The 26,672-nt window shown below is 37.4% G+C and overlaps 1 protein-coding gene across 4 annotated transcripts in view; it reads right to left on the reverse strand.

The window, feature by feature from the left end:
• ASB4 (ankyrin repeat and SOCS box containing 4) overlaps positions 1–26,672 on the reverse strand; it is a 125,886-nt gene that overhangs the window by 70,250 nt on the left and 28,964 nt on the right. Inside the window, exons 3-4 of one of the 4 annotated variants that reach the window (XM_082398513.1) lie at positions 18,952–18,995; positions 17,551–17,693 (exon numbers count right to left, since the gene is read on the reverse strand). In XM_082398513.1, the coding sequence (XP_082254639.1) occupies positions 17,551–17,693; positions 18,952–18,995 (187 nt within the window). Of the gene's footprint in view, positions 1–375; positions 26,328–26,672 lie in introns of those variants that run through there. The other 3 variants (XM_082398516.1, XM_082398512.1, XM_082398514.1) reach the window with 3 other exon arrangements.

Below are 26,672 nucleotides of genomic sequence, written 5' to 3' on the forward strand. Positions count from 1 at the left end.
AGATCTCAGCAACCTGTTTAGCCATAATCTAGAGATGGTTTCTTTATTCTATGTACTTATAAGAAGAAATAAAGTTAGAAATAGAAGAAAATTGCATTACTAAATATGATTATCCAGGATTTCAAATTCTAGGCACAGGGATACAGAAAGAAAAGAGAAGGAAAGTAAAGAGAAGAAAAAATATATTTATATATACATATACCAGCTCATTTTGTCTAGTTTAAAAAGAAGGAAAAGATTACATTAGAAATATTTTTTAGGTATATATTTAAAGAAATAATAAGAGCTACCAGTTTAGATTGGGTGACTAATGCTGTGCATTAAAAAAACAAATCCATTTTCTATCGATTTTACAATTACACCTATAATTTTTACCTTGTTTATAAGATGCCAAAACCAAATTCTCATCTTCAACTTCAAAAACTGTGTCCACATCTATTTCCCTCTGGATTAAAATGGCCTTCAATTTTCCGAAGTCATTTGACTTGAGAGCCTCAAGGAAATTTCTCTTAACTAACTTGGCAGCTGCAGATTTAGTGATAGGGGCAGCTGTGCCGTCCATCCTTCCTCTCCCTCTGGAAGCTTTGTTGTGATTTATCAGGAGAGCGGCACCAAGCTAACAGGCACATGCTAGAGAGCCCACAAACTGTCAGCTAATTTTATCCCAAAGTTATGCTGATCCGTTCTATTTATATAGGGATCATTTCAAACTTCAAAACATCCTTCTTGGCTGTCACTGCACTCTCAGGTCTTTTAAACTGGTTCTATACTAACTAATTCATTGAATAACAGAGTGTATCAATGTGAAGGAAAACCCTCACAATACATTTCAGAGAATGAAATGTCACTATTATTTCTTATACAATCAAAGTAATAATGTAAGATTTAAAAGCTCTTAACTTTTTTTTTTTTTTTTTCCTCAGTAAAAACATCTGGTGATCTGGTGCCCAACTGGAGATCCAATGTCTTGCTCTGATTAACCAATAGCCACAAATGAAAATTTGCTACAGTTGCTAATACATGTGCTTCTGAAAACCTATAAAATAATTCTGTAATAAGAGCCTGCAAAATCAAGCATGGTCATACACATTTGAAAACAAACAGAAGGTTATCAAGTGACTTAGACTTGAAAAACGTCAACATCATGAAAGAAAGCAGGGTAGGGTGATGGTGGTAGGGGACTATTTTAGGTAAAAAGAGACTAAAGAGACAAAACAGCTAAATGCAATGACTGAGTAAACTTTATTTAATCTTGTATTTTAAAAAATCAGTTAGAAAAGACTATATTGGTACAGTTGTGGAAATATGAATATGGACTAGATATTACTTGATAATATAGAGTTATTGTTAATTTTTTAAGGTGTGGTAAAAGTATTGTGGTTATGTAGAATAATATTCTTATTCTTAAGGGGTAAATTGTCATGATGCCTAAAGCTTCTTTTCAAATAATTCAGAAATACAAAAATAAATGTGTATATATATGTATATATATATACGTGTATAGATATGTGAGTGAGTGTGTGTGTGTGTGTGTGTGTAAACAGAGACAGAGAGAGAAAGCAAATGAGGCAAAAAATTAAAAGTTGGCAAATCTAATGAGGGATTTACAGATGACCATGATATTATTTTTTCAGCTTTTCTGTAAGTTTGTAATTTTCCAAGAGAGGAAAATACTCAATTTTTAAATGTACAAATCATTACAAATTAGAAAAATTGTGATAGTAAATGTTAATTTGAACATAAAGAAATTACACTTTATATATTGTCTGTGGGAGTCAGAACTGGTGCAAACTTTCTGCAGAATAATTAGCAACATGAATTTTAAAAAACTAAAAATGATAATAGTATTCAATTCTTAGAATTTACATAAGCATATAGACATGGATGCAAATCGTAACATAGTATTTTAACTTATTTCATTGATGTGTAACACAAATACAAGAAAGTAGAAAGTGACAAGTCATAAGTATACGGCTTGTCCAATTTTTACAAAGTGAACACACCCCTGTAACCAACCCCCAGGTCGAACCACAGAGTAGTTCAGGTACACTTGAAACCCCCTTTATGTCACTTTCCAATCCAAACACTCATCTGACCCCCAATGACAACGATTATCTTGACTTCTAATACTGTAGATTAACTTTGTTTTTTAATGTTTAAGATTTTTGTTAATATTCTTAATTTTAAATCTTCAAGAAGATAAAATTTCAAGCTTAACATAGTGTAACGTATTTGTCCTGAAATAACAGATGGATAAATGAATACAAATGTACATATGGATGATTATATTGTTAACAATAGTAAAAAACATGGAAGCAATCTAAGTGACTGACAGTAAAAAATTTGATAAACAAATGATGTCATATCCATCTAATGAAACACCCTTCAGTCACTATGACTAGGTAGATATATACTGATTGTAAAATATCTATGAGATAAGTAATTTATAAAATAGTATATGTAGTATAAATATTCTTTAAAAATATCTATACTTATATAATGTACAAATATATATGTATATATTTACATAATTTGTATCTATCTATATAATGTATAAATATGTGTACTAAATGCACACGTAGGAAGAAAATTCTGTACGCATGCATCAATTCCCAAATATCATCAGCTTTTATCTCCGAGTGCTAAGATTACATCTGATTTCTTCTTTATCTCTTTCTTATTTTCTGAAGTCATCTACAATGAGCACAACTTACATTTGTGATAAAAATGTATTTCTGCACTGAACGTATTAATAACGATAACTTGGTAACGCAGCATAAGCACAGAATTGTAGATTCCATAAAGTAAGGAACTAAATCATTCTCCTGCCCTCAGTGCCCAGTATGAACGAATAAATGAATAATGAATGAATAAAGAATTATTCATTGATTATTTACGTCCTTAGCACTATGCTTGGTTGAGAATAAGATACTGTTCCTTTTATGTCCACATGTGTGACTCAAATATAGCAATTATTGATTAATACGTTTTGTCCATTTTTGACAAACCTAAGACAAAGAAAAGCATTCCCGGTAGAGGAAACAGAGACAAAGAGGAGTTTTACTTCACTGGAGGATAATTAGTCCTGGAAAAGATAACCAAAATTCACACTACCTAAAATTAAGACTGAATTTCACAGTTGGGGGGTGGGGGTGGGCTTCTCTTAATTCATCTTGAAAGAGAAAAGCAAAAATTATAGGGAACATATTTTCATCTAATATTTAACTTGTAGGTTGACAGTTACTTGTATAATTCATAGAACCACAAAATACAATGTTTACTATTTTCGGAGAAAGATATTTAATTCTTCTGATTCAATTTCATAATAACATGAAGCAATGTACTTTACCTTTTGAATGGTTTCTGTCAAACTAATATATAAAAAGAATCATATTTACAAACGTACTCAAGAGCTTCAACAGACTTGCCAAGGGCCTTTCTTCATCCTTTGATATTCCAATAACATACAAACTCAATGGCTGGAGTTCCCTCTAAAACACCAATCAAATCCTCATGCTCTCAAACTTTTCTTATTCAATTATTATCAGAAATAACACTGACAAATTGCCATTAGTAAATGGTTTTGTATGTGATTTGGGCAGTTCTCCAACGTTTTCATCAATCTCATGAAATCTTAGCTGATTTACAAAATTTGCAATTTCACTTTGTGATGGACATCAGAAAACCCAAGTGAGATATAGACCCAACAGTCAAGGGTATGTTCTCATATTTGAGTTTGCCACCTTGTGACCTGAGGGACTAAGATAATGGGTGATCAGTTAATAGGCTCCATAATTCTTAACAGTAATAAAGTTTTTAATCTAACCTTACCATTCCAAATTTTACATTTTCTGCTTTCAAGGATAAACAATAAGTTGAGAGGGAGGGAGGCAAATACCAATGAATATTGAAAAGAAAATATCAGATAATACATAATTAAATCTCACATTGTGGTTCACAAAGCAATTCATTCCATTATTGGAAAGTTAAAGTCAGAGCTTCTTTGTTATATTGAGTCAAAATCTGCCTATTCATAATTTCTTCCCGTTAAGTCTAATTATGAACATGCAATTATACATTTACAATTATACTCTTTCTAACATTTGAAAATAGCATTCTCTCTCATTAATCACTTTTTTTCCTCAGGTAGTGTCAACTGTTCCTCATTTGGGGTGATTTTCAGAATTCTCTTGTCCTGCCTGTTCTCTTCCGGATCCTCTTTAGTTGATTGATAAATGCCCCTCTTAAATTTTGGTGCCTAACATGGAACATAATATTCCTAGAGGGAGCTGAAAACAAAGGATTCTGATGGATGACACCAGGGACACTCTATTTTTGTTGAAATTGTATTGGGATTCTTAGAGGGCACTTTGCAAGCTTGCCTCGTGTTACAGTTGTAATTCCTTCAACAAATACCTACTCAGAACCTTCAATATGCCAGACACTTATTCAGAGCACTGCAGTGGACAACAACAAAAATCCCTGCCCATGTGGAATTAAGCTAATGGATTTAAGTAGTAATGAAGTCCCCAGATCTTTCCAATCTCCTGTACACTAGAAACTGTCACAAAGTTGTAATTCACTGAATTTCATACAGAAATAATATAGTTTGTTTATATGCAATTAATTGATCTGGTCCCCCTTATGGGTTTTCTACATAACTTAGTGGCAAAGGGAAGGACAACTTAATTTTAGTCCAACCGGATATGCTTAGTCTGATCCAAATATTTAGCAGTCTCTTTAGGTAAATCCTCAGTCTCTTTGGATAAAAGTCTCTATCTTTGAGAATTTTGAATTTCCCTCTAATATGGTCATTTCTAATATGGATTTCCCTCTGAAAATATGGGATATGTATAGGGGCAATACTAATTCAAAATACTAGTTCAATATACTAATACTTAGCATCCAGAATCAATTAGAAGAGAATTTAGCCATAAATAACCAGTATGGCTAGACCAGTGTACACCAGGTGAAGATCAGTCAGGGGTAGGAATGCAGCTTATATGACCTCATGAGAGGAGAGGCAGTCCTAAGATGAACTCATTGTCCTCTAGACCCTCCCTGATCTTCATAGCAGAGTGGCTCCTCTAAATTGGTCTTGTCTGGGTGTATTCAGGTTTCTGGCGTCCACCACTGGAGAACGTGATCCTGGTCATTTGCCTCCAATCTTGATGTCCTCAAATACCACAGCCTCTGGCTATGTTAGTCCAATGTATGCTCTGAAACTCTGTGTCCTCTCTCCAGGCACACTGCCACTCTCTCACACTTCATACAGAGACCATGAAGAACCAGCAGCTTTCTATAGCCACCTTCTTGCCATCTTTCTGGGGCCAGAATGGACATGGACCTAAGCTGAGGGCTGGGGTTCTCCAGGGGGTCTACATTCTCCCTGATGCTGAGCCACTGATCTCAGCATCTTCAGACCTCCTCAGGCATATCTTGTTACCAAGTCCCCTCCCCTCTCCATGGCTCCACCAACGTTCAACTCTGAAACAAGTGTGTGACTAGGGATGAGAATGTGGCATCTAACCCCTCAATCAACCTATATCTCTTCTCATAATCCCTCAAGACTTCCAGCCTTCCTGACTAACAGGGTCCAGTTTTAGACTTCTTACTTCCCTTTAACTTTTTCTTTGTCTCCCTAGGTCGGCAAGCTTGTTGACCTCCCTCCATAGGTGGAAGAGCTGTTATCTTTACATTGTGGAAGAAACTTTGGATCCTGAATCCTTTGAGCATGGTTCTTGATATATTAAAGAAGGAGATACAATAATTTAGAAAAAAATCCTCATTTTCTTAAAGCCTGATTTTCACAACTATTGCATTTCTAAAAGTCAGCACTGAGATTTAAACCTTATCAAAGGCCAATATATCCTAGGGTGTTCTCATACTTTCTTTCCTTGGGTTGATAAACATCAAGACTTGGCCCTGAAGGCTGAAGGCTACAAAGTACACGATTTAAGAATGAAAATTAAAAGCACTGATTTAATGTTTGGAAACAAATTTCTAATTTTGACCTAAAGAAAGGACTTTAAGTTTTCCCACAGAAGCTATTTCGGTCCCATCTCATAACTTTAAAAATAAATAAATGTAAATTCTGCAGAATATTTTGAGAAAACAAAGCAAATTTCCATGAAGAAATGTAGAAAATTGAGAAAGTCATCTGGATTATTGTGCTAAAAAATCAATTATTGACCAATTTATCTGAGCGGCAGAGGATAAAACTAAGAGATTATTATTTGCACTTACAAAACAAATAGCAGCTTAATTAAAATGCCCCTCAAGGTCATTCTAATATATAGGAAGTAACGTGACCAATGCTAATAAAACACATTTGAGAGCTTTCCGCACTATCCAGACCACTGCTTCGAGCCACCATCTCTCTAGGCCTCAGGAGGCAGAATTACACAGAGACTATATTTCACTCTGTCTATTCAGGCCCGTCAGAAATTCCTGTCTCCTCTGATCTTAAAAATAAAAACTCCCCATCCCGTAAGAAGAGTTTTTTTTATTAGTGTTTCACAACATGCTCAGGACAGTGTCCTCTCCGCTCGGAGCAAAGTGAAGAACCTGCTAACAAGGTGATGATATTGTGCAAGGGGCCTGGAAGACCCTCCTGTACTCTCTGAGGACCTACAGGGGAGACAGCAGGCACAGACGCCCGGCTGCTTGTGCTCTTGATGTCTGTGTACAACATAATCTGACCACTTGGAGTAGCTTCTCTGAAACACAAATAGCTCCTTGGTCCCTGAAGGCATTTAAACATGAATTTGATGCTACTAAGCCAGCAACTACCTATCAAAAGGCAACCACAGAGAAGAAATCAGAAGCCAAGGCTTCTAAGATATACCTACAGAAACCAAAACTTCTGTGAAAACAGAACCCCTTGGGCCTCCCCGACTTTCGTAGGCAGATGAATTAGGATGTCCTTGCCATCAGCCCACAGAAATCGTTGCTAAGGTGGTCTGAAATCTTTTTCTTCTTAGCTGCTATACTTAAGTCTACCATGTAGCATCTTACTGATTACATGTCATCTTGTTTTATTTGTTATTGTGTCATATATGTTAGTGTTAATGTTTTATATAAAGATTGCTTTTGGTTATAGGTAACACCAACAACTGAAACTGACAAATAATAAAAAAGATTTATCAGTTTACAGAATGGACAATTCCAATTAAAGCATGGGTTTCAGGAGAGCTCTGATCCAGGGATTTATAAAGTCATCAGGGCACTTTCAGGTTGCTGGTACTGTTAGTGGTATAATTACAATTGTCATCATTATTTCTAGTTTACAGATTAGGAAAACTAAGAACGCAAAGACTGTAAGTGAATTATACAAGGTTAAATGACAAATAAGTGACAGATACAAGATTCAAGCCTACTCCTTGAGACTCCAAGCCAATGTTGCTATTGGAGCAAAGGCTTTTTATAGAGTTTTGTGAGGCACTGTATTATGATCACTGAGTAACCTAGGAAAAAATCTGCTTAATTTACCTCTTCATTCAATAAACATTGATTAGGAACTTACTATGGGCCAAGCACTATATTAGTCATCTTTTGCTACATAACAAGTAACCCCAAAATGCATGACCTTAAAGCAATAATAATCACTTATTATCTCTCACGGTTTCTGTGGGTCAGGAATTCAGACAGGACACTATGGGAAAGGGAAAGGCTTGTCTCTGCTACATGATATTTGAGTCCTCTGCTGAAAGACTCAAAGGCTAGGTGTTAAAAGACCCCCTTTCAAAACAGTTTGGTCACTTAGCTAACAAGTTGGTGCAGGCAGTTTGGTTCCCGTCCATGTACTCCACGGGGCTGCTTGAACGTCCTCATGACATGGCAGCTGGCTTCCCCCAGAATGAAGAACCCGTGAGAGGAAGTTGGAAGCTGCAATGCCTTTTATTACCTGACTTAGGAAGTCATACACCACCACTTCCACCATATTCTTTTGGCCACACTGAGCTGCCCTGATTTGATGTGAGATGAAGATAAAAGAAAGGCATGGGGGACTTCCCTGGTGGCCTAGTGGTTAGGATTCGGGCTTTCACTTCAGGGGCCCGGGGTTATATCCCTGGTCAGGGAAGATCCCACAAGCCACACAGTGTGGCCAAAAAAAAGGAAAAGAAAAAGAAAAAGAAAGGCATGAATACCAGGAAATGAGAGTCATTGGGGGTTCATCTTAGCCACTGCTGGGGCTCTTCTTAAGTACCGTAAACACATGAAGAAAATCCCTACATTTATGGAGCTTGTGTACTAGTGAAGGGATCATAGGGGAATCAGACAATTAAAAAAACAGTAAAAAACATAGTTTGTCAGGTGGTAATACATGCCATAGAGAAAAATAAACTAGGGAAAGTCTAGGATCCCAGCCAGCCCATAAGTCACCCATGTACAGATCAGAAAAATGTATGTTCCTTTGGGCCAATAAGTGAAAAAAAGCATCCTCTACTTCCAGGCTAGTCCTGGGAAGGTGTTATGGCCTTGGAAAGCACGGCAATTTCAAATATATGATCAGAGAAGTCCTCACTTTCCCTGAGCAAAAACTTGAAAGAAGTGTGAGAGCAAGGCATGCTGATATCTAGGGGAAGAGCTTTCTAGGTCACGGGAGCAGGAGATGCTAGTGCCCTGAGATAAGGAAAAGGAGGTGACCCTAAAAGGCCATCCTCATTCAGATACCTCTACCTCTTTTCAGGTATTTTTGAAGCTCAATAAAGCTTAACAGTGGAACTGATGTATGTCATTTATTTCATTTCTTATACTTCTTGAACCCAAGTCCAATTCTCTAAGTTAAGCCTAGAACAGCATTTTTGTATTTGCTGTGTGTCTGGCCTGGTAGTAAATTCTCAAAAATGGCTTATCATTGATGATGGTTTTATATTTTCCATAAATAAACAGAAAAATACACACTTCATTTTATTTGTGGATATTCAGTATTGAAGTGGAGCAAACCCAAAAAATTTTCAAACTATATTAGGGTTTCAATTCTCTGTTCTCCAAGGTCCCTATATCACCCTTCATGTTGGGGCATGGCAGACGATTTATAACAGAGACCTCGCAAACTAGTACCATTACAGCTATACTTCTGTAACAATGCAGATCAAGTCTGTGTGCTAAGCATACTATTTCAGAAGAACAATTTCCATGGTTGAAAGAATCAAACCAAACAATGTATAAAAATGTGATTTGTACATTGTAAAGCATTCCAGAAGCATTACAGGATTACTGTTGCTGCCGTTCATGTCAGTGAGAGCTAACAGAACATCACAACTCTCCTGAGAAAGAAAACCCTCCTGAGTAGCTCCTGGGGTTACTGTAAAAGAGCACTGGACTGGGAAACCCAGTTGTGCTCCCAGATCTGGTGATAATTAGCTGTGTGTTTCAAATAATTCAAAATACCTCTCAACGACTCAGTTTCCTCTAAATCAAAATGAGACCTACTAGACCCACTCCTCAGCCTTTCGTTTTTTTTTCTCTCATTGAATTCGGGGTCTCCTGGATATTGGCAAAGCTTGACAGTGTTTTACAAGGGCAGAAGTCCGTGCCCCATTCTCTGAATGGACTGCCCATTGCCCTTGCCCGCAGAGAGGGTCAGTTTCTGTCTTCAACCAGTTGGGGGGCGCTGGAAGAACTCTTAAAACCGTCTCAATTCTAAAGTTCTTGGTGGAATTACAAACTGGAAGCGTGTGTTTAGCATAAAATCTGTTTTTAAAAATCCGACAAATCACTGAAATGATTGCTTTGTAAGCAATAGGGCTCAAAATCCTTCTCAAGCACATCTTCGCTTAGAACTCTATTTGTGGCCTCATATCCTTCTCTTTGGAATGCTGAAGCCATTCTTTAGCCACTACTACACACTTGGAATTAATATCAGCGAACAAACCAGCTGTCTTCCATGGGAGAGTATTTAGACTGAATTTGTAGTGCATCACTCTGAGCTTTTCTAGAGCTTCCTGGTCGCTGGCACCATGTTACATTGTTCTCTTTCATTTGCTCCCTTAATGAGTGGTGGGTGACAGAATGGCTGGATTGACACAGGCAATAACCAAGCTCTGGTCCACCTGAATTTTGACAGACTACTTTTAATGTCATCGTTGACTGTGAAAGACAAGGTTTCTTGAGATAAAACATCCCTGCGCACACAGGGGGGCACTGACTCTGTGCTCCAGGTCTCCCAGCAACTGGCCTGCATTTACATGCCCTTCCAGCATGGTTCAAACGCCCAGCGCAGCTTGTATTTCCATCCCTCACCCTGTTACACACTTCACAAAATCAGCTCGAGGGAATCATTTACCACAATTTTGTCTCATCAGAACATATGCAGCCATTTGCATCCTCTTTTTAATTTTGACAAATTTACAAAGGAAGAGGGAAGAAAACTGCCCTTCCCTTTCAGGTGATAAAGACATCAGACTGTTCTGACTTGTCTTTTCTAACATTCTGGAACGTCCGTGAAGACCTACAGCTCTCAGAAGCCAGGAAGCTGTTTACCAATTGCAAAGATTCCTCAACTTTGTTTCATGTTTGTGGAGATACTAAGCTGTGAATGCCCACAAAATGCATGAAAGCTGTTGGTGCTGGAGCGCTGCTGAACATAACACATAATCTCCGGGTTCTTACAGAGAGAACTTCGCATGATGAGTCACGCAGACAAAGCTTCAGTTACAGGAAAACCATAGGAACATAATCTACCTAAAGAAAAACAGCATTCTTGCTTTTTTCAAGAACTTATTTACTTGTCAAGTAGAATCACAGAACTTTAAACTAGAAAACAGTTTTGACTTAAGTGTATCAAACCTACTTACTTAAGGAAAAAAAGTACTGAGACCAGATAGCTTGTGTGACTTACTCAAGATTCCACAGTTAATCAGTGGCAAGGTGGAGACTCAGACTCAGGGTCAAGCTTCATACTTTAGCTTTTGATGCTGCCTCCCTACAAGCTCTCGTTGTATACCTCCTCTCCCCGAATGGACTTCGCAGTGTGAAGAAAAACTAGGCAGCCACTTTAGTGCACACGAGAAAGTTATCCCACTCTCTTTAAAGTGGATAAATTTATGAAAACTTTACAAATTTGTAAAACAAGCAGTGTTCAATTATTATTCTATATAGGTGATATTCTGTTGTGGTCGCTATGTATTCAGGGGATTCAAAAGCTGACACACAGTTCATCCTTTGGCAGATATTTAAGAATGCTCTCTTAGAAAGAAATCCACAAATATAGCTTCTAACAACAAAGCACGTTTAAAAGCTGCAAACATTTTTCTGGAGAGAGAATTAAAGGCATGCTGTGAGTTGTCATTTATGTACTGTCTTTAACACACCAGGCCACATGATGGCAGTGTTACTCGGTAAATGAACCTGGAAAAACAACTGCAGTATCCCCTGGGGAAAAAAAATATATACGCCAATGCAGATAAAACTTGATCCAGATTAAATCACAAATATGGGTTAAAAATTTGGGGGGTTTATCCACTTAAACCATATCTTTTATGATCATATTTTCCTACAATGAATTTCTCTGTTCAGAATTTGCCATGGGTCTATGATGTTACAGAATGAATTTCAAGATGTGAGTGGCTAGCAAATACATAAATATAAGTTAAACGTTGTTTGGAGGGGGAGGGCGGTTGTCGGTCTACTGTTTGTTTTCACTGCGATGGTATTAAGAAGAGCACTTAAAATAATAAACTAAATATGTTTTGTACCGTGTGTCTTTAGATTCTTTCCAGACGGTTATTGTCTTATGAGTCTCTGTCTTTGGGTGTGGGAAAGCAAGGCAAGCTTGCTTCTCATGCTCAGAATTTTCCTCTTAGGCTGAAAATATTCCCTCTAAGAGGAGAAGGAGATTTCCTGAGTCTCTTCTAAAAAGGCGTGAAGCCACAGATGGAGGTGAAAGCAGCAGCTACTGTCAGTCAAGGCCCCAGGCAAGACTGTGAAATCAAAGATTTGTTCCCGTTTCCCAGCCCCGGTCCTTTCTAGTGTCTCTTAGGCTGCCCCTTGATAGCGCCAGGGGGTAAAAGAGCTAGGCTTGTCCTCCAGATCTTTCTTCTATTTCTTGATCCTTCCTAGGTGGACTTTGTATTTGAAACACGGGTTGTGAACTTTCTATAAATCTTACAAGAATGAACGTCAGTTACCTGCAAGGGAATATCTGGGGACAGGCATGCAATATACACCTAACTCATACAGCTAACAGACTTGGCCAGAAGCTGTCAGATGACTCTCTGGCCTTGACTGGCAGTCCTGCCACCGCATACCATTCAACAACTATTGACAGAGTTATTATTTATGTGTCTGACACTCTGGTAGGAGTGGCAGCAGGATGAGTAGGAGGATGCAGCCCCCCATCTCAAGAACTTACAGTAGAATCAAAGAAATGAGAAATACAGACTACACAACAGGGCAGAAGAGAATATACTGTGAGAGTATTATGGAAGGAAGAGCTCACACCTTCTGATTGAAGGCTCAAGAAAGATTTCATAGAGGAAGAAGTGATATTTGACATAGGATTTTGATAGAAACCGAAAAACATCAGGTGTTTGGTTACACTGTGGCACCACCTAGGAATGCGCTCTCCCCTAAAATCTCCACTCACTGAAGGCCCTTCCCAGTCTTAACCTATGTCAACTATCCCTCATGGCAGGGAGTGAGGGCATAGGGAGAGAATGGTAATCCAATTTTACTAAAATAAAAAGAATCTCAACCGGAGAAATAGAAGATAACACTGGACAGCTGATTTGGGTCTATAACTATAGGAGGCCTTGAATGCAAATAGAGCAGTTCATGTTAAACCCCACCAATAATGGGAATCACTGAGGAATGCCAATACTCTGGGTTGTAATTTTACGTCCAAATTCTGTATCCAGCTGGGCATAGGGAGAACTATGTAAGAAAAGATAGTCATTAAATATAACTGATGACTTATTCTATTCTATCGGCAGCCTGAATTATGATAAGGGTCCTCAAACTTTAAGGTACTTCAGAATCATCTGGAAAGCCTGTTACATTGCAGACTGCTGGGCCCCAACTCTCAAAGTTCTGATTAAGTTTGGGTGAGACCTGAGAATTTGTTCAGTGCCAATGCTGCTGGTCTGGGGACCACACTTAAAGAACAATTAGTTTATGGGCTCTAAAGAATATTTGCCAGGTTAGAGAAAGCTACCTCGTCCTAAGGATCATACCACAAAAATACCTCCTAAGCCCTTCCCTGATTATGGTTTCTATATTTCAGTGATTGGGAACATCAGATAATTTTTATCTTAACCACATGCCTGTTCTGAATTAAAAAAAAAAATTGCTGTTGAAAACATGGTATGCATATAATATAAAAATGAGTTTTTAGAATTTGTTTTATTTCCATCACAGACCTCATTGACTTGAAACTGTATGTTAAGTGATCACAACCAGCTATTGGGGGCTACAGTAACTTAGAATGTTGAAAGAAATATACAAAAACAAAGACCCAAGAAAAGAAATTTAAATGATAATGAGTGAGATGACTGACTATCCCATTTGATAAATTTTATTTCTTTAAAATATCAAAACATTACCTCTTAAACGATTATTATTGTTTCCAGTTTTTTTCTAGTTTTTCACTAGCATAAATAATGCTATAATAAACATTTTGTAAAAAAAAATATCAAAACATATAAGATATTATTAAGTGCTATAGTCTATGTATATCCTATTTTTATATTTTGGCCAAAAAAACAGAGAAAAATACAAATGGCCGTTTATATATATAAACGGCTGGGGTAATCATTCAATTGAATAGCCAAGAAAAGCTAATGGGCTATACAGTTCAGGACACGTATGCTCTTGGGGGCTAACGTGAGGTCAGGAAATGGTATCAACCTGATCATGTGATGTACAGTCTGGGCCCTATCTGTTATAGGTGTGCCTCTGCTTTTAGCAAATACCACACATAAAAAGCCAGCTTTACAGAAAAGGTCAGGATTCATTGAAAAATCCTGGAAGGAGTCTTTGAGATAATTTATGGCTTTATTTTACAGTTGCTGAAGGTGAAGTATAAAGCGGAAATGTGTCCAAAGCCACCCAGTTTCTTCTTTCTATCCCGCATCCCATCTAACCTGATAGTCAGTGAGTAAACACCTTCCCTTCTCTGATTTCCCGCACCCTTCGCTTCCACCAGCCCTTGAGTCTCTCACTATTGTTCCCCATCTGTTGGCTCTGTCTCTCCAACAATGATTGCAAATGCCTCAAAAACAGGAGCCGCTTCTTCATCCCTCTCCTGAATTCCCTATGGATACATTAAGGGGCTGATTATTCCATTTATTAAAAAAGAAGAAACCTCCAAATTACAAAAGCATTCACAATAGGATCTGTATTCTATAGGCTCTTTCAGGTTGCAAGAGCAATGGAGACCAATCGTGCTTCCCTCATTAATGGGGGTTTATTGTGAGGACAAACAGGACGCAGACTCAGCAGCTGCACACACAGCCGGCCCCACCAGGAACTCCTCACTGCCTGTTATTGTCCTGCATGAACCTGTAGCTCCTACGGCCGAGGCCGCGCAGCTGCTCTCCTGACTTAACTGCTTACCCTCTCTGTGCCTCGGGTCCTTCACCTTTAAAATGGAGATCATCATAATACCTACCTCGTTGGCTTGTTGGGAGGATGAACTAGGTTGACATATGTAAAGCTCTTACAAGGGTATCTGGGGCATAGTAAATGCTAGAAGATGTTGGCCATCACTATTAATTCAGCCCCTCCCCAATATCTCCTTGAATATGAGGGTTCTGGCTCCTTTGAAAGATACAGGCACAAAATTCCCTTTTTGTCTTCTCTGAGAAGTTGGCTTTTCCCCCCCACATAGTTTCTGCTCACTGGTATCATTACTGCCCTGCTGCAGAGAATCAGCTCACTGCCCTTCACTTCAGAAAAGGCCTCAGGAGCGACTGATTCCATGGAAACTCGCCACTGGTGAGCAATCATTTATTCTAGTGCCAGACTGCGGGAGGATTGAGAGAGGAAATGGAGGATTTATCAGATTAGCTTCCCTGTACTGAGGCAGTTTGAATTTTCTCTACAAGTTTTGGCAAATCTTGACTTAACTATAGCATGGCTAAATTCTACAAACACTGTGAGGTGGGAAATAGAGATTCCCAGAAGGACCTGAGCTGAAATTGTAGAGTTGGACCTGTGTGAGGCTGCAGGAGCACTGCTTGGGGCCGGCTGCAAATCTCGCTGAGGTGCTAACGTTTTATCATTCTGCAAAGAGGCTCTCTTGTAGTTAGCCCCGCTATTGAATCTGGAGTCTGTCCTGAGCCTTATTTGCTCAAGGCTATGCACATGGACCTAGGCAGAACATCCTTAAAGCCCCTATTAGTGAGAGCTGACTGCTTTCCCCTGTGAAGACAAGCACTACATGGCAGTAAAATGCAAATCCACTAACAGGCAACTGCAGATTTATAGCACTGCAGTTCCAGAGGAATCACAGGAAATAGAAACTTGTCTCTCCTGGAAAATCGGAGCTACAAACTTCTCCAGATTGCTCAGGACTCCACACAGGAATGGCTACATAATTTGCAAGGCCCAGTGCAAAGTGAAAATATGGGATCTCCTGTTTAGAAATTACTACGACTTTCAAGATGGTGACAGTAGAGGATTAACACAAGTGCTGGATCTTTCAGAGCACAGGGCCCTGGGCAACTGCCCAAGTCACATGCCTATGAAGCTAGATCTGATTCCAGGTGTCACTGAAAAATGGCACTTACGGTTTAAACACATCATATGGCCTATGGGGAGAGAATATGAGTGCAGGGGTCAACCTTGTTTCCCCACCTCCTGCAGCCCTGGGGACAACCACCCCATCAGATGGGGGTAAAATCAAAACGGACCGCATTGCTGAGCCCCGCCTAGTTTTACTAGTGATATTGTGTCATGCTCCCACCACCACACACCACACACCACCCTTTGCTGTGAGTCTGAGGACACTCACACTCCCCCTCTGGTCCTTGTGGTTTCTGCTTTGCATTCAGTAAGAGATCGAGTAGCACAGTGCTTGAAAGTACAGACTCCGTACCATTGCTAGTTGTGAAACCTTGGGCAAGTTATTTAATCTTTCTGTGCCTCAGTTTCTTCATGTATAAAAATGTGGATAACAGTAGTAGCTGTCTAAGAAAGCAAAATATGTTAGCACACATAAAATACTTAGAATTGTCCTGGGTACACAGTAAATGTTCTACGGTATTAGCTGTTACTAACCTGCCACCCTTGTCCCAACTGAAATCTTCTGTTGCTACCATCACTGCCCTCTGGACTCCTGAAGTTCATGTTGGGGGTTGGGGCATTCCTCCACTGAGGCAAGAGGGTACTGGGCCAGGACTTCAAATTCATTACAGGCCAAAAATTCAGACATTTGTTTATATTTCCAAATGAGGTTAGATACATATGTTCACAGAGATACACTAACAACATTGGAGGGCCTCTGTTCCTCCTACAAAAGTAATTGCTAAGTGTAAATATTTTAAGTTCAGTACAACCCTACTTTGGCATGTCCTCATTTTTAAGTATACCGGAGGCTGTGGAAATAGAGGGGGCCTCCTCAGCGTATCAAGGGTCCTTGACACGGCCACTCCTGACCTTCCTCCTCTTTCCAGTAGTTAGAAAGGCAGGAACTGGAATCCACATTGTTTTGCAAATGAGGAAGCCCACAGGAAAGAGAAGGGAAAATAACATGGTCCCTGAAGCAGGAGCTCTGGGGATCAAAACTGACTCAAGGGTTTCCCTGGTGGCGCAGTGGTTGAGAATCTGCCTGCCAGTGCAGGGGACACGGGTTTGAGCCCTGGTCTGGGAGGATCCCACATGCCGCGGAGCAACTAGGCCCGTGAGCCACAATTACTGAGCCTGTGCGTCTGGAGCCTGTGCTCCGCAACGGGAGAGGCCACGACAGTGAGAGGCCCGTGCACCGCGATGAAGAGTGGCCCCCGCTCGCCGCAACTGGAGAAAGCCCTCGCACAGAAACGAAGACCCAACACAGCCAAAAATAAATAAATAAATAAATAAATATTAAAAAAAAAAGACTCAAACTCCAGCCCTGTTTTCTGTGAGGCCAGCCATGTTCGTTAAAGGGATCATCTGTTTTTCTGTAGAATGGATTAAATGTACCTTCTTCCCTAAGTCACAGGGCTGCTGGCATTCGGGCAGGATAGATACTTCAGAAAACACAGTAAGAATGGAGCCAAAGGGGAAAGGAAAAAAGGAGACATTTCAAAGAGGTCATCAAGAACCAAGTCACTCTGGTATCAATGATGGCTGAAAATGGAAATATGGCATAAAATAGGAGTTGACTTTAAAGCTCTAGAAGAAAACAAACAAAAGGTTGAGCTTACTTTGTAAACAGGCTCATATACTATGAGTTATGTGTGAATTTCTTTCTCTTGTTTGGTGATAGATTAGAAAGGAATTTTAAATAAAACATAAATATCTTTCCTAATTGGGGGGGTGGAGAGGGAAGAAAACCCTACCTTTAGTTTCAAGTGAATTAATGGATGGGGAAGTGCGAAAATTATCATCAGCCTTTCTTCTTACCGTCAGTCACCACAGCTGCAATGCCTGTCCACACAGCAAACAAGAAATGAGAAAGCAGCTGCCGATGCAGCCTCTGCAAGGCTTTACTGTCCTCCTGGCGGCGCAGGGGTAGACAGGGAATCTTGAGCAAATCTGTGTACTCTCTGCTTGATAGATAAAAAGAGAATTTTATTGCACAAGGTTTATAAATGTGGCCCTTGCTACATGTGTTTGTTCATTTTTTAAAAATTTTAATGGAAAAACAGTATTTTATTTGCTTAGATCTATGCATTTTAAGAGTCTTAAAAATAAGCATAAAAGAGCTTTTACTGCAACATAAAGATCAAAGAGAGTCGATTTCCTCCCATAGCTATTTCTCCAGGTGTTTTTTATTCTGAAATGTTATCTTCTTCTTTTCAAAATGGTGCCCAGAATGAAAAAGCGATCTGTATTTAAATATTTGCATTATATTTCTTTCGCTTTTCAAGAAACTGTGTGCCCAGACATTTAATGGTCAGATTACACTTATAACGAAACTAGAACAAAAATTCAGAAATTGTATACCTGTAATTTGGGGGAATGTGTTTAAAATTAAAAACAAAAACCAAAAACTTTTTCCAAGAAGAAGCTCTGTGCACTGTATTAGGATGGGCTACTCTGATTCAGAATCTGTTGCCATGGTGACCAACCTGGGTGCCTTGTGGGCTCTGTAAGACAGGCTAGTGTGGTAATTATATAAGCTGAAGTGCTGCTGAATAACCCCAGGAAGGCAGGGCTGCCTCAGTGCAATTTCTAGGAAACAACTATTTTAAAATTCATACATCATAATGCCTTCTTCTTTTATATAGAAATCTACCATTTTGTATTTTTTGTATATAAATCTGATAAGACTGATAGAGTAGAAAATAAAATTTACTAACTTCTGAACATCAGAAATATGCCAAATTAACTGTATTTTATACTAATGAATTTATTTCCAACAATTCTATTTTTTTATGACTGGACAATGAACCAGCAATTAAATGGCCTACTGTTTGTCATAATATGCCACGTGTGACTTAGTTTTTTAAAAAAATATGGAATATATAATAATTATAAAAGTATAAGTAGGTAATTGATTAGAACAATAAATCAAATGCCATTTTTAACCTAAATAGACAAGTTAAATTAGTTAAGTGTGAAGTGCAATTTAATACATAGATTTCAACAATTTCAATGAAAAATATATTTAAGAAGAAGATACATACAAATCTTATCAATCTTTTTCATATTTTACATTTCACATTGTCACACGTGGTCATAGGCCATGCTTCTAAGAGATAGATCATTACTTGACACACAGGAAATTGGTTTCTGATGATGATGTAATGTTATTCCTTCATTCAGCAAACAGTTACTTAATGAGAAAGCTAGATATTTCACCTTAAACAAGTCTTTTCACCTCCTCGGGTCTTCAGTTTCCTCATCTGTAAAATAAAAGTTCATATTCAGGGCCTTTCCAGATCAAAAATTCCACAGTTCTAGAACTCACAAGATAAAATAGTCTTCATTATCAGTTGTCTAGTACTTTTACTTTGAAGTAAGAAAACTATTTATTCAATACTGACCATATCTTGACACTGTGTTTGACATTTTACTTATATTACCTGTGGTACTATAAGGTAGGTACTGTAATCCCACTTAACAAAGAAACAGGGTATATAATTTGAATCTAACTCAAATTTCATGTACTTTGTATTACACCATGCACATTAGTGAAGAATCTTCAGCTATCTGTATGGATGAATGATTTCTTTGTGATGATAAAAAAGTGTAAAGTACGATTGTATGACATGTCAGAACTCTGAAAGCACTGATTTTTTTAATTATTAAAGAATTCTGAAATCAATGTGACAAAAGACTAAACTGAACTGTCATGAAATAGGGACTTGCAGATTCTTCCAAAGGCAATGGGATGTAAGAAGTGGACACTACTTAGTGCAAGAACAATGCTAAAAATGGGACTTAGACATTCTCTTACTGTTTATTAGTACCCATTTTTGTCTAGTCATACTTAGGTGATTAATCATGGGTCTAGGTCTGATGAATTGAATTTTATAAAAATTAAATGCTAGTAAAAATAACCATTGTAATGAGCACTTAAAATGACAGATATGACTTTTAGTATAGGCTTTCTTCATTAACCTGAGTGTTTCTTCTACTACTCCTCAGAAAGCACTTTCTCTCCCCCTGTATTTGAAGATGAGGCTGATAATGAAGCGGCTATTCAGGTGTCCACATTTATTTGCAAAATCATTGTGTATTCCACAAGCTCCCTCCATCACGTACCAGGTCTTCTGTTCAGTAGTTTTACATACTTTTTACTGAATCAATACTGGCCCTTTCCTGTTCTGTCCAAAGAAGAGGCCTCCCCAAATGCTTTATAACTCAATGAATGCAGTTCTGGCTCTTTATCTTGGAGACTTTTTTGCCTCAAGTCCCAATGTTATACCCCATCTTGTTTTCTGTTGTGTGAAAGAGTGGTCTGATGACAGATTTCATTTCCCAGAATTTATTACCTATTGTGTATATTGCGGTTCAGTCACAATGACCCCATCTGCATTTAGGTTGAATGGGGGGCCCCCACCCTGACCCAATTTAATAAAAAAATAATGAGGCCACTCAAAGCTCATAGATGTGTCAGCACTATGAAAAGGGTCTATAATCAATGCAAATGTGCTGTTTTCCTGCTTTGTGGAGCACAGAGGTTTGACACCCATCTCTTTTACTGGACCAAATCAGGCTCCCTCTTTGCTTTGAGAATCTAATGAAAGGTATGGACTTTCTTCTTCCCTCAAAAAAAAAAAAAAAAAAAAGCATGTGGCTGGATAATTTATTGAAATGTTAATTGGTGGGTTGTTTCATGCTCTGTTTTTTCCTCCCTCCTGTTTCAGGAATGTGGTCAAGCCTCTTGAGATGTGAATTGTCCCCCTGAGGTTGTACAGAGCACAACCTGCCAATCCATTCATGGGAGGCCTCCCAGAAAGTTCGGGAAGCTTTGTATTGCCCAAGGATGGGGCTGGGAGAGTATCAGTAATGACCAAGCTTGGATTTCCTGCCATCCAAGGCAGAATGGGGGCCTGAGGTCAAGTTTAACTTGATTTAAAGTTTATTGCATAATGTGATGTTTTTGCACACTTGTGTGTAGATATAGGTTCCCATCCTCTCTATAATTCTATGTACCCACACATAATTTTACACAGTATTTCTGAGGGTTTGTGACCTCCATCCCCCAATTCATCCTACCCCACTCTCTGAGGTCAATAATAAGAATTTTAATGTTTATTAAGTGGTTACTATTGAGTTTTAACACAGAATAATTCATGTATTTTTAATGAAGAGGAGTAAGGGTTAAGAGGTTAAATAAATTTCTTAAGGTCACACAAGCCATACTGATGGAGGCAGGATTTGAATCCAGACACACAAGGGGTATCAGTAAGCTATACTGTTGCACAAAAGCCATTGCTCTATGATGCTATCCTCAGGACTGAATTTTATTTCTTTATTCTTCCTTAGTTTCCTAAAGACACCCTTTAGTAATCCACGCCCCTGAACCTGGTCATAATGTAACAAATCCCCATACAGAGATCAGTCACCATTCACACTCTGACATATTAAATGAGGCCCCTGCTATGTGCCATTACCTGTTGGACCCAGGTCCCCACCATGCCATCCCCACATCTTAGAAGAACTCTGTGGCCTTGACTGGCTATTTCACCTCTCCAAACTCCAGATTCCTTATCAATGAAATGGGGATGATAAAAATACCTATGACATGAGATTGTTGTGTGAATTATATCAAAAGCAGGGCATATTAATTACTTGGCATAGGATAGTGCCTAGTACATAAGAGTTCAATAAACGGCAGCTCATTGTTATAATTAAACTGCATTATTCTAATCATGAAGAATTGCCCTCAGTTGATACTTCTTTGAAGGCAGACAAGGCCGGGGATCTGGAAGGTCTTCTGTGACTCCTTCAGGCTTATAAATTCTTCCTTTGCACTACCACAGTATTTTGAACATACTTCATTGTTGCTTTTTGGATTCCATAAAAATTATGTTTTCACATATGTTTTCCATAACTGCACTGATAGCATCATATTGATTGTTGACATCTCAGTATCTAGCACAGGATCAAGCACTTAGGCCAGGGACTCCAGGAGTCCACCCCAGTTGTGCCTGGCTGTGACCTGGGTATGGCCAGAATAAAATATGTCTATAATAATAATGATTTTGTATGTAGGAATACTAGGTATGAAATAATATTTGAAATGGAACAGAAAAGAATGAAGTACTATAGTTTCACATATTTTACCATTAGCATTTTTCCCCAGCTTTATTGATATATAATTGACACATACATATTACTATTTTTCTTATTCTTCTCAGGAACTGTTTAATTTTTTTACTGTAACAGAAAACATAGAATATAGTAATATTTCAAAGGTAACACACATCCAGCCTTCAAGTGAACTAAAGATTTTGTTAGATGTTCTTTATAGGATTTAAGTTAGAATTTAATATTGGAAAAAATAACTTATCATTGACAATAAATATACGACTTCTTACCTTTCCCTAGTTTGTGTAAATTGAGATGATTTTAAGTCAAGATTGGTAGCATAAAATGTCTTCAAAGCTGGTGCACAGAACTCCTGTACCAGTCATTTAAATGAGTTCTCAAAGAGTTGAAAAGAATCCTGATTTCATTCAATTTACTACTGATGTGTCTCATGGAGAGAAAGGTTGACTATTAACAAAATAGTCAGACTTGAGGAAAGGTTTTGAAGAAAGAAAATGAAAAGCATTTAAAATTTAAAATGTAAATCAAGTTTTTAGCTTTAGAATAGAATATAATTCAGGCCAGACTAATTTCAAATTTATGATAATTTCATTAGCTGCATTGAAGCTTTCCTTGATCCAATCTGTAAAAGAGTAGTTTGCTAATTAATAATTACAAAATATGGGAGATATTTAAGGCATTGTTTTCAAGCACTATTTGCATTTGTTGTTTTCAAGCACCATTTGCTTACAAGCTACTAATTATAATTTTAATTCATTTATTAACTTAAATCCAACAGAATCTTTGGTAATGTTTTACTATTCATTACAAATGTTATTGTAATTATTTAAAAGTTATATACATGCATTTATGTTCCAATAATATAATTCAGAATTTTTAAAGTAATTAAACTTCATTTTCTGGTATAGGTTACGTGTTAGCTTTTAATTTACTAAAAAAGATTTAATAGACAACCTCTAAATTAATACTCTCAACTATATAGTGAAGGACTGAACTGCTATGGACGAGTAAATAAATAAAACATTCTTACAAGTATGTTGAAACCTGTCAATGTTTTTTTTTTTTAACTTAGCTACAAAATTTTTATCCATCTGTCTTAAACTCACACTAATCAGATAAAATAATTTGTATAAGCTCTTTAATGCAATAGGGCATCTTTCCACTTTAATTAATATCCTTACATGCCCACAACGGTCATAGTTTACCTTTGTTTCTCAAATAGTCCATGTTAATTTCTGTAGTAAAACTGTAAGTAATAGTAATTATTATAATGGATGATTAAGTTGAAGACAAATATCAATCCATGGTTCTTTTCAAAATGGTACTATTTTTTTTTTTCTATCTCAGTAGTTATATAGAGCTCACCGATCCTCCAGTCTTCCTCTTAAACCTCTGACAAATCTTTTTAGAAGTCCCCCTGAGACCCTTCTTCTTTCCTTTTCTCTGGGTTTTACTTGGGATTCTCATCTAAGTTCTTTCTCTTGCCCCTTCGTATTCACCTTTCATCTCAACTGTTGCCATGGAGTCAACCATAGCAACGATTCCCCAATCAATAGCTGTCTGATTTCTCAAAAGCAGCTCAATCCAATAGCTCACTTTGTCTCTGTGGTATTTCTTTATATATATAAAGCTAGAAAAAAATCCCAGTTTTAATCATTCAAATGCTTTATTAATTGATGCATATATTTTTGCTGAAATTAGTATTTCGTTGCATGTAATTTTGTTATTCTCAATAAGCAGGATTTGTTAAGAGAGTTTTAAATAATTTAAATTTTATATTTTATAAGCCCTTTACATAAAATAAATTCACAGAAACAAATGTTCTTTATACTCTGGTTCTAGAGGACAAACTGATCCCATGTGGAAGCTCTCCCTTCCATAGTGATTAACTAGAAGTAACAGAAAAGATGTGTGATTTTAAAATCCATTACCACAGAGGAAAACATAAATGGGTAACTTTGGGGGAATCCTAGAAAAATTTTAAAAATGGAATTAAATATGAGGAAAAAAACCAAAGGGTGCTGCTCTGGAGACTGCTGGTTCCAGACAAAATGGTGTAAACACATTCCATTTTATTTCTCCCACTAATCACAGCAACAACAACAACAAAAATCTTGGACACAAAAATGTAAGACACTTATAGAAGACTCTAAAGGGAGGAGAAAATAAAGTGGAATGGTTAGGGACCTTGGAACTTGAGGAACAACCTGGCAGTAAATTCCCTGAGTTTTTTCTTGCCTCATAAATACCTCAGCCTGAATGCTAGAGAACCTAGAAACATCAACAGTCACAAACAGAAAACAGCCCCAAGAACAGTCTGCTTTCTCTAGCCAGAGGACCAGGAAAAGGTGATCCAACAAGACACAAACTCCTTAACCATACCTGCCTGTTCTGGGGGGGGTGAACATTAGGAAAAGCACCACTCCTCTCCCCTACCACACTGGGCACTGCAGTGGCAGACCAAGGGGGCAGAGCTCTGTTTTCCACTCTTCCCACTGTAGTAACAAGGAGATGACCCTCACCACATGAGTCAGAGGGTGAAACCTTGTCTTCCAAACTTTCCATGAAACAAAGAGGTGGTACCCTTCCATATACCAAGACAGTGCTGAGAGATTGTGGGATGCAGTACAGTCATCTGGGTAACCAAAGCAGAGCAGATCAGAATAGCATGGCAGCGTCTTGATAAACTAAACTGATATTTGAACTATAGTACACCAAAAGAGTAACAGGATATGCATTCTGAACCTAAACAGGTTGCTAAAGAAGATGACTTAATAGGAACCAAAGTCTCATAACACAATACTCAAAATGTCCAGGGTACAGTACACAATTGTCATACCAAGAACCAGGAAAGTCTAAACCAAATGAGAAAAGACAATCAATAGATGACAACATCTACATAACACAGATGTTGGAATTGTCTGAGCAGGATTTGCAAAAAGCTGTCTAAAGTGCTTTAACAAGCAATTGTGAACAATTTTGAAACAAATTTTAAAAAATAGAAAATATTGCAAAGAAATAGAAGATGTAAAGAAAAATTAAATGGAAATTCTAGAACTGAAAAATACAATAATCTAAATAAAAACCTCACTGGACAGGCTCAATAACAGAATGGAGATACAAGGTAAGAATCAGTGAACTTTAAGATAGTTTAACAGAAATTAATTAATCAAAAATACATAGAGAAAATGTTTTTTGAATAAACTGAGCCCTAGGGACCTATAGGATAATAACAAGAGATCTTAGATTCATGTTATCAAAGTCCCAGAAAGAAAGAAAGAAAAAAAAAATGCAGTATTGAAAACAATTCAAAGAAATAATGGCTAAAAACTTCACAAATTTGATGAAAGATATAAACCTACAGATTCAGGAAGCTGAGCAAACCACAAACAGAATAAATTCTCCAAAATCTATACCTACATACATCACAGTCACAGACAAGAGAAAAACTTTTGAAAGCAGTTAGGTAAAAATCAACACATTACCTACAGAGGAACAATGATTCAAATAACAGCTGGTTACTCATTAAAAATCATGAAGGTCAGAAGAAGTAATACAAAATTTTTCAAGTGCTGAAAGAAAAGAATTGTCAACCCAGAATTATTTATCCAGTAAAAAAATGCTTCAGGAATAAGAAGAATTTGAGGATAAAAAAAAAATTAAGAGAAATTATCCCCAGCAGAATGACAGAATAGCTAAAGGAAATTCTTCATGCTGAAAGAAAATGATAACAGAAGGAAACAAAGAACATCAAAAATGAAGAAAGAACAAATTAAAGGATAAAACATATGGGCAAATCCAATAGATTATTTTTCCTTGCAATTTAAAAAAATCATGTTTAACAGTTATAACAGTGTCTGATATGGTTCTCAGTGTATGTAGAAGTAATATTTTAAGACAACTATATTATAAAGAGGGAGAATAAAGTGACCTAAATGATGGTGATGCATCCACATTACGCTTGAAGTGGTAAAATACTGATAATAATAGACTACAGTAAGCTGCATATACTTATTGTAATACCTAGAACAACAACTTAAAAAAACTGAATGAAGAGACAGACTCAAGAGATAATACTGTAGATAAATCAAAATGGAATATGAAAAAAAAAATGCCCAAGCAACACAGAGAAAGACAAGAAAGGAAAAATCAGAAGAATGAAAAATAAAGAGAATAAACAAAGCACATAATAAATGGCAGACATGAATTCTGAAATATCACTAATTACCTTAAGTATAAATGGCCGAAAACACAGGAAAAAGGGAGCTGCAAAGTACATGAAGCAAAAACTTACAGAAATGAAAGGAGAAATAGAGAAATCCATAATCACAGTTGGGGACTTCAATACCCCTTTGTTAAAAGTTAGTAGAAATAGCAGAAAAAAATGTTAGGAAGGATTTAAGAGAATTAAACAATACCCAGCCAAAGAAATCTAATTGATAATTATAAGAACATTCTACCCAACAGCAGCAGAATACACATTCTTTCTAAGTGTGCTTGGGACATTCACAAAAGACTATTTCTTAGATCATAAAATGAACCTTAAGAAATTAAAAGAATTGAGATCATATAAAGTATGTTCTCTGATCATAATGGAGTCAAACTAGAATTCAATAACAGAAAGAAAAGAAAAGAATCACTAAACACTTAGAAATCAAACAATCTACTTCTAAATAATCCATGTGTCAAATAAATAGTCCCAAGGAAAAACTTTTTAAATCAACTGAATTAAAATGAAAATACAGCACATCAGAACTGTAGAAAACCACAATGAGATATCTATCACTACATATTTACCAGAA

This window comes from Balaenoptera borealis (assembly GCF_965194805.1).
Source record: "Balaenoptera borealis genome assembly, chromosome: 7".
In the NCBI taxonomy this organism is placed as follows: domain Eukaryota; kingdom Metazoa; phylum Chordata; class Mammalia; order Artiodactyla; family Balaenopteridae; genus Balaenoptera; species Balaenoptera borealis.